The sequence below is a fragment of the Danio aesculapii genome, chromosome 15 (genome assembly GCF_903798145.1).
Source record: "Danio aesculapii chromosome 15, fDanAes4.1, whole genome shotgun sequence".
Classification (NCBI taxonomy): Eukaryota; Metazoa; Chordata; class Actinopteri; order Cypriniformes; family Danionidae; genus Danio; species Danio aesculapii.
Genome location: NC_079449.1, coordinates 2,855,284 through 2,868,128, shown reverse-complemented (window position 1 = coordinate 2,868,128; position 12,845 = coordinate 2,855,284). Strand labels below are relative to the sequence as shown.

Here is a 12,845-nt window from a genome sequence, read left to right as displayed (position 1 = left end):
TGTCAAGCCCACTCACCTTTATGAAGCACAGTTTGAAATGCACAATATTTCCAAGAGACATGAAGTGATTAAGAAAGTGTCTATAGTGCAAATGTGCATGCTGGAGCAAGAGTCAGAGAGACGAGAGGGTGTCTTTTCTACAGGTGGTTTGTTTAACCCACTCACATGTATGGGACATACTTAGGAATGCAAGGAGGTGAGGGGGGTGGAATTTGGTGAGATTTCAGAGGGGGGTAAGTTGACTGGAGTTGAGGGCTCTAACAGCCTGTGGGAAGAAGCTGTTGAGTAGTCTAGCCCACTGTTTCCCAACCCTGTTCCTGGAGGCACACCAACAGTACATATTTTGGATGTCTCCCTTTTCTGACCCATTAACTTCAGGTGTTGGAGTCTCTTCTGATGTTATGATAAGTTGATTCAGGTGTGTTTGATTAGGGAGAGTTTGAAAATGTGTATTGTTGGTGTGCCTTCAGGAACAGGGTTGGGAAACTAGTCTAGCCGAATAGGCTCTAATATTTCGAAACCTTCTTCCTGAGGGCAGCAGCTGGAAGAGACTGTGGAAGGGATGATTAGAGTCCTTCGCAATACTGCTAGCTTTGCTGGAGCACCATTTATAATGGCTTGATCAGCTGTCATTTGAAATACGAAAAGAAAACGTTGAGATTTTCTCCCTCTAAGGGCTTATTATGTGGTCTCTGACGCCATCTTGTGGCATAACCATCTTTGCTCCGCTCAATGACAGGCTGATGGCCGTCAACGTGCTGAATCTCTGAAATTATAAATATTTAAAATAGGCACTATCCTTATAAATAAACTGCAGAGTTGCAATCTAAACAACTACATTCTCTACTAAAAAAGCCTCAAAAATACATTATGTTGCCCAACAGCTGCAATATTTGTCAAACTGTAGTGAGTTTATTGATCTGCTGTCAGTCTGTGTGGGAAGAGTAATTCATAAGGGTGAGGAGGCTTTACGACTGCTGTTATTGTAGAATATCGCATGGCTATCAGCCAATCAGATTCGAGAACCAGTCAGAACTGCTGTATGTATGTATGTAGGTATATCTGTGTGTGTGTGTGTGTGTGTGTGTGTGTGTGTATATATATATATATATATATATATATATATATATATATATATATATATATATATATATATATATATAGGAATTAATCTAGATTAATGCCGAAGGCATTCAGAATATATGTGCTACCCAAATAATGACTAAAAGTAGGTCTTTGAGTACGGGTTTCTCAAGCCAGGTGGCGCATTAGACCAGGGGCTAATCTCCTGTTTCCAAAATGCATCACAAACTGCTTGAGAAACTGTTCTACTATGATAATTGGTGATGAAAATAAATGATGTTCAATAAGATGTACTTGTGTTTACTCACTGTTTATTCAGTTAATCATGAATGTTGAACTGTAGGCCTACATAAGCTCCAAACAGCCATTTTTGATGACCTTAATCCGACTAAAGTCATAACTGAACTAAACAGAAATGGAGTTGAGACAGGTGGAGTATGCAGATATTAGTGGCATTATTGAAGTAAACACTGCAATCAAACTAGTACCTTCGTGTAGGACTTTTCACCGTAATTTCCCACAAGATCCACATATGCGGCTGTCAGTAAAAGACCACACACACACACACACACACACACACACACACACACACACACACACACACACACACATCATGAAATGCGAACGTTTTTTTCTTTCCATTTTGCGTGTGTTATTAAATTCCATAACACTTTCACCAGTCCTTATTTGCATCTAATTCCCCAGTTTGTCACGGGGGCATGAATGAAATGTTCATGAGTGAAGGTGAAACTGCCGAACTGCAGTTAAAGTCACCCAAAATTACAGGAAACTCCTACATGAGAGCACGTAATCATCTTAATTATATTATTGTCTATTAAGGCAAATAACTAGACTACAGATGTACATGTAAGTGTAGTCAGTAGTGTCTGCTGTCCTGCTGATTTGATTCAGAAGGGCACTTGTTTGTCAGACGGCTCACCGGTCAGGTATACATCCACACTAAAATATCAAGGTGAAAGTCATCATAGCTTGCGTAGAATAGACTCAGCTCCCAACCCAACTTTGAGAATAGATTAACGGTGATATTTTTTCATATCGTGCAATAAGAGTCTTGCGTTAATGCAGCACGTTAACGCCAATATCACCCCAGCACATATATATATATATATATATATATATATATATATATATAGAATTAAGCCTATTACGCTACTGTAGTTCAATACTGGTCATTATGGTGGTACTTGGAGAGACAATGTTTTTCTGAGGTGATACTTACTGAAAAACGCTTGAATGTGTGTGTGTGTGTGTGTGTGTGTGTGTGTGTGTGTATATCTGTCTGTGTGCGTATGCACGTATGAGTGAGTGCAAATCTAAGTGTGTATTTTGTGGTCTCACATAGAGTTAGTGTGTGTATAGGTGAAAATCTGAATGTGTAGGGGTTCATGTCTGAGTGAGTGTGTATTTATCTGATTGTGTGTATAAGTGAGTGTGCGTATGAGTGTATACAGTGTGTGTGTTTGTGTGTAAGTGTATATCTCAATATGTGTGTGTGTGTGGTTCTTGATATTCATAATGCTGTAGGGTCCAAATGTCCCCACAAGTGCAGCAATGCCAGTAGTTTTTAATCTTGTGGGGATATTTTTGGTACCTATGAGGAAAACAGCTCATAAATCACACAGAATCATGTATTTTGAGCCTGTAAAACATGAAAACTCAATGTGTGTGTGTTTTCTCTTCAGGATGATCCAGACGTAGAGGATGACATGACTCTTGGAGAGGTGAGGATATTGAAAACCTCTCATAAATGATGTTGACATGCATGAGTATAATCCGTTAGTAATCAGATTAAAGTCTTCCATTCAGCTTGATCCACATTTAAAGTCCAATCGGATCAAAAACCTCAAATAATCAGATCAGAGGGACAAATTGAAGAACATTATTAATATTTCACTCATGTTTTATGTGGGGAAATATTCCACTGTTTATTACCAGTAGTGTAGTAAATACTATAGTAAATACTGCAGTGTTTTAGACCATACTAAACATACTGAAAGTACTTGAATTAATCTGTTATGGTGATTTTATAGTTGCTATGGTAACACTGTTCATTTGTTATAGTGATTCTATAGTTGCTATGGTAACAGTTAATCTGTTATGGTGATTTTGTAGTTGCTATGGTAACACTGTTAATTTGTTATGGTGATTCTATAGTTGCTATGGTCACACAATTAATCTGTTATGATGATTCTATAGTTGCTATGGTGACAATCTATTATAGTGATTTTTGTAGTTGGTATTGTAGCGCAATTAATCTGTTATGGTGATTCTATAGTTGCTATGGTAACAGTTAATATGTCATGGCGCTTCTATAGTTGCTGTGGTAACAATTAATCTTTTATGGTAATTCTATAATTGCTATGATAACAATTAATATGTTATGGTGATTCTATAGTTGCTATGGTAAACCAATTAATATGTTGTGGTAGTTGTATAGTTGCTATGATAACAATCAGTTATGGTGATTCTATAGTTGCTGTGGTAACGCATTTAATCTGTTATGGTGATTCTATAGTTGCTATGGTAACAGTTAATCTGTTATGGTGATTCTATAGTTGCTACGATGACAGTTAATCTGTTATGGTGATTCTGTAGTTGCTATGGTAACACAATTAATCTATTATAGTGACTATAGTTGCTATGATAACAATTAGTCTGTTATGGTGATTCTATAGTTGCTATGATAACGCAATTAATGTATTATGGTGATTCTATAGTTTCTTTGGTAACACAATGTTATGGTTATCCTATAGTTGCTATGGTAACAGTTAAACTGTTATGGGGATTCTATAGTTGCTATGGTAAGAGTTAATATGTTATGGTGATAGTATAGTTGCTATGATAACAGTTAATCTGTTATGGTGATTCTATAGTTGCTATGGTAACGCAATTAATGTATTATGATGATTCTATAGTTACTTTGGTAACACAATGTTATGGTTATTCTATAGTTGCTATGGAAACAATTAATCTGTTATGATGATTCTATAGTTGCTATGGTAACAGTTAATCTGTTATGATGATTCAATAGTTAATATGGTAACACAAGGACTAAATGAACAAATGACCCAATACTGTATTGGTTTACCACTATACTGTGTATTATACTAAAACACACCAGAGTTTTCTGTAGTAAAAGCTAAAGTATGCTGCAGCATTTATTAGAGTTAATCAGTTTATTAAAGTATGTCGTTAACAAAGAGTTACTATAGAAATACTATATAGTATAATACACTTTACTAGAAGATGGTTCAAAAACACTATAGTATTTGCTGTATTTCTTAAATATCACTACATTAATAGTGCAGTGTATTTCACAAGCTAATGTCAGATGTACGAATGGTGTTATTACAAGAAAATAACGTGTGTGTGTGTGTGTGTGTGTGTGTGTGTGTGTGTGTGTGTGTGTGTGTGTGTGTGTGTGTGCAGATTGAGGAGTGGGAGGAGCAACAGCTTGACGAGCAGGTGAACTTCAACAGCTGCAAGATTGACCCCGCCCCCTTCCAGCTGGTAGAGCGAACATCACTACACAAGGTGTGTGTGCGTGTGTGTGAGAGAGAAAGAGAGAAAGTTTAGGTTGTGTATGAATGTAATCTCTTTTGACATTTTTAATAAAAGGTCTACACACGCACACACATACTGACACTGGATTCATCATGTGCAATTGTAAACCCGCTTGTGGCGAGAGCAGAGAAGTTAAGACTTTCTCTGCCATCTTACACACACACACACACACACACACACACACACACACACACACACACACACACCCTCCTGCCGGCAGCTGTGAATGTCCTTAATATGCTTCATTCATTCTCTCTTACGCCTCCACTTTTCTACACTCCCTATTTATACACAAACTCACACACACACACACTTAAATATGCAATCACACTCACACACACTTAATACACAATCACACTCACACACAAATAGATATTCTATATTTGGAATGGCAATAGTAATATAAACAAATGACCCAATATTACACACACCTGCAGTTTTTAGGGAGTATCCCACATGACCAAAATACTGCAGTTATTCATACTAGATAATAAAGCATTGTTGAACCATACTGTTATAGTACAGTGTTGTACGGAAAGTATTCAGACCCCCTTAAATGTTTCACTCTGTTATATTTCAGCCATTTGCTAAAATAATTTAAGCTTTTTTTTTCCTTCATGAATCTACACACAGCACCCCATATAGACAGAAAAACACAGAACTGCTGACATTTTTGCAGATTTATTAAAACAGAAAACCTGAAATATCACATGGTCATGAACTCTTTGCTCAGCATTTACTACAGGGGTTTCAAACTTAAATTGGTGGGAGGCAAATCAGTGATTGACAGTTTATAGGTGGGCCGTTTTAACATTCAAGCACAAGAAGAAAGTGGAAACCTGAGATAACTGATGCATCAGAATCAGATGCGCAATCATAGCAGTTTGTTGGTAAAAGCCGCTAAACACCACTTGCCTTTGACAGCAAAAGCCTCTATATCCCGAGAACCAATCAGAAGGCGTGAATCGAATCATATGTTTTTAATATGTCTTCGCCGGCTTTTACGCTTACGATTTTAAAAGACGGAGTTTGATGAACTGGATGAGCCTGTCCGACTGTAAGTGAATAGCAAATGAAAATGTCCCTTACCTCAAAAGAAAACACACTGTACAGTCGGGAGTGTAGCATGCATTCATCACGTGTTTTTGCGCAGCGAAGCTACTTTGAATGAGTCCGATTTACTATACAATAAACAGCAACTGCATTTCACGAAAGACGAAGTTAAGATGCCGTTCTTTAATCCCGCATGGATGCTATGAGGATAAACAAGAGATGAAAAAGAGACCAAGACCTTGAGGATGGTGAGAATGAATGACTAAAGTTGTCTGAGAGACATCCTCTTTTTTTTTTTTTGCACAGTAGGCCCACCTTGTGTTTTATTTGCTAATGCAAGCAATGTTTTAAAAGATAAATATAACGTCCTCAACTATACATTATATTCCTTTAATAAATTATACTATTTTTTAGCAATAGACAATGCACAGATATTGATGTTTCACAATGTTTTTACACTACATTATTTGAATCTAACAAGCTTGTTTACACGTCTCTACTAACATTAAATCCAAATCCCAAATATTAGAAATGACAACAGATCGTTAAGATTTAATTAATGTCAGTTTTAATGTTATTGATTAATGAACGTGACAGATTTCATTCATTTATTTTCCTTCTGCTTAGTCCCTGGTTTATCAGGGGTTAACACAGCGGAATGAACCGCCACTTACTTGACAGATGTATATATTTAAAATTTCAGGTGGTCTGTGTAGTGTGTTTTATGTTTGGTAAAATAATCTCTAGTTGCATGCTTAATGATTTTCATCTAATTACACTGTCTTGTCTCAATAGGTGGATTTAGAGGGTTTTGCATAAAAAGCAGATGTGGATTTAGCTGGTTTTGACGCAAAAGAAATCTACCTTGTTAAAAAACTGAATTGTCTAAAGTGATATTTATAAAAAAAATATATATTTTATTTATCAGCTAATCACCTTCTCATTATATATAAAATGAAACTTCTGAGCCTAACCAGAGAAGCCTGACAGAAAATGCTCATTTACAAGAAAAGAGGTCTGATGGATTTAGAGGGTTTTGCATCTGAACTCATTTCAAGCATTACCTGTCACCAGTGATAATGCAAATCAGCACGTTTATCGTGTCACACAACGACTGCTGAAATGTATCTGTGGTTGTTGTGTGTATGGCTGAGTATTAGACACAATTATTTTACTGGCAATTATTCTTCTCAATATCTTTCTCTTTTGGTAAAACTACAACAATGAGGGGGAAAGTATGTCAGTGAAGGCAAGTTATTGAATAACGATGGTTTGTTCTGTAGACTATTGAAAAATGTATGTAGCTTAAAGGGCTAATCATTTTGACCTTAAAATGGTTTTTAAAAAGTTAAAATCTGCTTTTATTCTAGCCGAAATAAAACAAATAAGACTTTCTCCAGAAGAAAAAATATTATCAGACACGCTGTGAAAAATTCCTTGCTCTGTTAAACATCATTTGAGAAATATTTAAAAAAGAAAAAAAATTCAAAGGGGGGCTAATAATTCTGACTTCAGCTGTACATATTCACATTTACTTTAACAAGTTCAATTCAATCAGCTGTACAGTTTTACTTATGTACATAGTTTTTATGCAAATCTTAATAAGCACATGAGGACAATCTATTAAATGAGACTATATGAATCGAATATTAGTAAATTGATCATATTGTTAAACCACCAGCATAATGTTTAAGCCATGAATAAGTGTTTGTACAACAAAATACAAGTGGTAAAAAGCTGATAATAATCAAACGACCCTTGAATATTTACAAAAATAGAGCTTTAGTAAAAATAGAGCACTTACGGACATATATTTTAATGTTTAAATCTGCCACAGATTTAAAACGTGTGTGTTACTGTCGACCTCATGCTAAGAGAAACTGAAAGTAAAACTAATCTGAATGCAGTACTTTAAATGTCCAGTAGGTGGCGGGTCAAAACCACAAGTGGCTATATGCAACTGCACAACAATGATGGTTCAAAAATATATGTTTTGGTGGGCCGAATCTCATTATATTTTTGATGTCGGTTGCAGGCCGACAGCTTTAGACCCCTGATTTAGTAGAAGCACCCTTTTAATCTAATACAGCCGTGAGTCTTTTGAGGAAAGATGCAAGAAGTGTTTCACACCTGGATTTGGGGATCCTCTCCCATTCCTCCTTGCAGATCCTCAGGTTGGATGATAAACGTTGGTGAACAGCCATTTTTAGGCCTCTCAACAGATGCTTAATTGGGTTTAAGTCAGGCTCTGGCTGGGCCATTCAAGGACAGTCACAGAGTTGTTGTGAAGCCACTCTGTTATTTTAGCCGTGTGCTTTAGGTCATAGTTGTTGTTACCATAGCAACTATAGAATCATCACGACAGATCAATTGCTATGGCTGTTGTGATACCATAGCAACTATAGAATCTCCACAACAGATCAATTACTATGGCTGTTGTGTTACCGTAGCAACTATAGAATCACCACAACAGATCAGTTACTATGGCTGTTGTGTTGCCATAGCAACTATAGAATTACCACAAAAGATGCTGTTGGATTACCATGGCAACTATAGAATCACCACAACAGATCAATTGCTATGGCTGTTGTGATACCATAGCAACTATAGAATCTCCACAACAGATCAATTACTATGGCTGTTGTGATACCATAGCAACTATAGAATCTCCACAACAGATCAATTACTATGGCTGTTGTGATACCATAGCAACTGTAGAACCACCACAGCAGATCAATTAGTTTGGCTGTCGTGTTACCATAGCAACTATAGAATCACCACAACAGATCATTTACTTTGGTTGTTATGTTACCATAGCAACTATAGAATCACCACAGCAGATCAATTACTATGGCTGTTGTGTTACCATAGCAACTAAAGAATCACGACAATAGATCAAAAGCTATGGCTGTTGTGTTACCATAGCAACTATAGAATCACCACAACAGATCAATTACCATGGCTGTTGTTACCATAGCAACTATAAAATCACCACAACAGATCAATTACCATGGCTGTTGTTACCATAGCAACTATAGAATCACCACAGCAGATCAATTACTAAGGCTGTCGTGTTACCATACCAACTATAGAATCACCACAATAGATCAAAAGCTATGGCTGTTTTGTTACCATAGCAACTATAGAATCACCACAGCAGATCAATTACTAAGGCTGTCGTGTTACCATACCAACTATAGAATCACCACAATAGATCAAAAGCTATGGCTGTTTTGTTACCATAGCAACTATAGAATCACCACAACAGATCAATTACTATGGCTGTCGTGTTACCATAGCAACTATAGAATCACCACAATAGATCAATTACCATGGCTGTTGTGTTACCATAGCAACTATAGAATCACCACAACAGATCAATTACTATGGCTGTCGTGTTACCATAGCAACTATAGAATCACCACAGCAGATCAATTACTATGGCTGTCGTGTTACCATAGCAACTATAGAATCACCACAATAGATCAAAAGCTATGGCTGTTGTGTTACCATAGAAACTGTAGAACCACCACAACAGATCAGTTACCATGGCTGTTGTGTTACCATAGCAACTATAGAATCACCACAACAGATCAGTTACCATGGCTGTTGTGTTACCATAGCAACTATAGAATCACCACAACAGATCAATTACTATGGCTGTCGTGTTACCATAGCAACTATAGAATCACCACAACAGATCAATTACTATGGCTGTCGTGTTACCATAGCAACTATAGAATCACCTCAACTGATCAATAACTATGGCTGTTGTTCCTCTTGTTTTGGACAGACTCACACCATCTTCTCTCTGCTGGGTTTGGATCATGCGTACGTCACCAGCATCGGGAGGCTCATTGGAGTGGTTTCACTGAGAGAGGTGAGAGTTCTTAATTTCAAGGATTATTCTGAGGATTAGTCTCAAATATTAGTACAATGTCAAATAGTTGTTTTCTGTCTGAATATATAATCAAGTGTTATTTATATATTGTGTGTGTGTGTGTGTGTGTGTGTGTGTGTGTGTGTGTGTGTGTGTGTGTGTGTGTGTGTGTGTGTGTGTGTGTGTGTGTGTGTGTAGCTGCGTAAAGCCATCGAGGGCTCCATGACGGTGAAGGGAGTGAAGGTTCGTCCTCCGCTGGCCAGTTTCAGAGACAGTGGAACCAGCGGCACCAGCAGCGAGAGCGAAGCCACAGAACTGCACAAACTGTGGGACCGACACTCCAGCCTGAGCCTGCCCCGAGATCAGCAGAACCACAACACTGACAACAAGACACACTGACCCCTGTAAGAGAATGTGTGTGTGTGTTTGTGCGTGTATGAGTGTATGTACAGGGGTTGTACAATGAATATAAAACACTGGCCAATATAGTGTTGGAGATTTCATGGCTGAATTTAACCAGCCTGGTGGCCAGTCTTCATTGGTGGCACACTCCACCAGTAAGAGCCGATTGTGAAGGCTTGATTAGCAGAGTTTTGTAATGTTTTCAGATGAGTCCACCTTCACAGTCTTTCCCACATCTGGGAGAGTTACGGTGTGGAGAAGCCCCAAAGAAGCGTCCCACCCAGACTGCTGCATGCCCAAAGTGAAGCATGAGGGTGATCAGTGATGGTTTGGACTGCAATGTCATGGCATTTCCAAGACCTTATACTCATTCTAGATGGGTACTGGATCACTGCCAAGGACTACCCAACCATTCTGGAGGACCATGTGTACCCAATGGGTCAAACAGTGTATCCTGAAGGCATGTGTATCAGGATGATAATGCAGAAATACCCACAGCAAGACAGGTGACCGAGTGGTGTGATGAAGTTGAACATCTGCCATGGCCTGCACAGACACCAGATCTATATATTATTGAGCACTTTGGGGTGTTTGGGAGGTGCGAGTCAGGAAAGATTGTCCTCAATCAGCATCACGTAGTGAACCGGACGCTATTCTGAAGAAGAGCGATTTAAAATCCCTCTGGCCGCTGTGCAGGACTTGTATCTGCCAATCCCAAAGATACACATGCCTTCAGGATACAATGTTTGACCCGTTGGGTACACATGGTCCTCCAGAATGGTTGGGTAGTGTAACCTACTGTCTAGCCAAGCATCCTATCTGAAAAGAGAGGGAGGATGATAGGGAGTTGGTTTGGGTGAATACCTTTGACAGAGGTCGTCATTTCCAATTTTCATTCATTCATTCATTTTCTTTTTGGCTTAGTCCCTTTATTAATCCGAGGTCGCCACAGCGGAATGAACCACCAACCAATCCAGCACTTTTTTACGCAGCGGATGCCCTTCAAGCCACAACCCATCTCTGGGAAACCACCATACACACTCATTCACACTCATACGCTACAAACAATTTAGCCTTCCCAATTCACCTGCACCACATGTCTTTGGACTGTGGGGGAAACCGGAGCACCCGGAGGAAACTCGCGCGAACGCAGGAAGAACATGCAAACTCCACACAGAAACGCCAACTGACCCAGCTGAAGCTCGAACCAGCGACCTTCTTGCTGTAGGGCGACAGCACTACCTACTGCGCCACTGCGTCGGCCATTTCCAATATACCATAACGTTTTGTTTCTTTGTTTAATTAAGGAGCTATAAAAAGCCAACCAAAATTAAATGTTGTAAACGAATCAGACTCAAAGGCAGGAGCTTCTCGACTGGTTTATAGTGTATCATTGATCTCCATTGTGTTAGAAATGGGATTGTTTATGTTTTTACTGTAATAAGTTGATTATAAAATGTTAATAATGATACTGCATCACTAATTAATATGCTTTAAAGCAACATTCACGAGTTATTTTTAAATATTAGCAAATAAATTAGGAAATTACACGTGACAAATTTATGGTAATACGGTTTGACATATTCAACTTTGGCCCATAGCCCTCAATCCAGTTTCGTTTTTGGCCCTTTATATAAAAAAGTTTGGCCACTCGTCCTCTACACCATACTAATGAATTATTGTCGCTTCATTGTCCAACCCCTGTATATGTATGTGTGTGTATGTGTATGTGTTTTTGTAATATATCAGGACACAAATCTGTATAATGACATGGTTATGACACAGATATTACAAGCTGGGGAGTTATTATGACATCGATGTCCTCACCGAATGAGTTTTTTCAGAAAGTAAACCTGTACAGTTTCCTGTGAGGGTTGGGTTGAGGTAGGGCAATGGAAAATACAACTTGGACAGTTTCAAAACAATGGAAACCTATGCAATGTCCCCACAATTCAGAAAATCCCGTGTGTGTTTGAGCTATACTCAGTGTTCGTCCTCTGTCTTCAGGTGTGTCGGTGCAGGATCAGCTCCAGTAGGACGAGGGTTTTTTCTTCCTCCAGGATCAGTTTTATGTGTGGGTCAGTTCAGTTTCAGAGAATCAGGCTCTTGCTCAGCGCTTCCGTCTCGTTTTCCAGCATAAATATACAAACTGTGCTCTTAAATCAAGATATATTTACTGGAGAAGCAAAATCACTGAATATATTAAGTCTTGTTTATTTTTTTAGTTTTTATATATAAATAAATGATTAAAAATATGTTGAATTTTTGCTTATGAAAACAGTCTAACGGGTCAGAAAAATCTGCTCTTTTTGTTTTGAGTACACAACATTTAATTTTTAATATGTTTTTTTCGTCTCAAGTTTTCCTAGCATCATCTTAAAGCTCTCATGAACGGATAATAAAGTTGGTCACACTTTATTTTGATGGTCCGTTTGTTGAAAATATTTACATTGCATTTACATGCCATTTAATTCTTATTAGATTATAAGTAGACTGTTAGGTTGGGGTTAGTGTTGAGGTTAGGGTTATTGTAAGTTGACATGTACTTGCAAAGTTTCTTATAGTCAGTTGAATGTCTATTGAAGCGGCAGTATCAGCAGATATTAAGCACACAGTCTACTAATACTGAAATGGACCATCAAAATAAAGTGTTACTTAAAGTTTTTTAGATGTTAGTATCAATATTATCAGTTTTTAGGATATCTATAGTCTAGAGTGCTCCAAAACAGTGACATAATCGGCATTTAGAAGATCTAAAACTAATATAAGCATGTAAAGCTTGTAGTTTGTCACTTCTGCTCAAATGGATCAACACATTAACTCACTCATAACCAATCAAATG

General features: G+C 37.9%; 1 protein-coding gene across 2 annotated transcripts in view; it reads left to right on the top strand.

Annotated features, from left to right (window-relative positions):
- The window catches only part of clcn2b (chloride channel, voltage-sensitive 2b), a 110,191-nt gene extending 97,900 nt beyond the window's left edge, over nucleotides 1-12,291 (top strand). For both annotated transcript variants that reach the window (XM_056473359.1, XM_056473358.1), the window contains 5 exons: nucleotides 2,787-2,825; nucleotides 4,534-4,638; nucleotides 9,515-9,601; nucleotides 9,800-10,005; nucleotides 12,011-12,291. In XM_056473359.1, the coding sequence (XP_056329334.1) occupies nucleotides 2,787-2,825; nucleotides 4,534-4,638; nucleotides 9,515-9,601; nucleotides 9,800-10,000 (432 nt within the window). In that variant the 3' untranslated portion in view covers nucleotides 10,001-10,005; nucleotides 12,011-12,291. The remainder of the gene's footprint in view (nucleotides 1-2,786; nucleotides 2,826-4,533; nucleotides 4,639-9,514; nucleotides 9,602-9,799; nucleotides 10,006-12,010) is intronic.
- The last annotated feature ends 554 nt before the right edge of the window (nucleotides 12,292-12,845 follow it).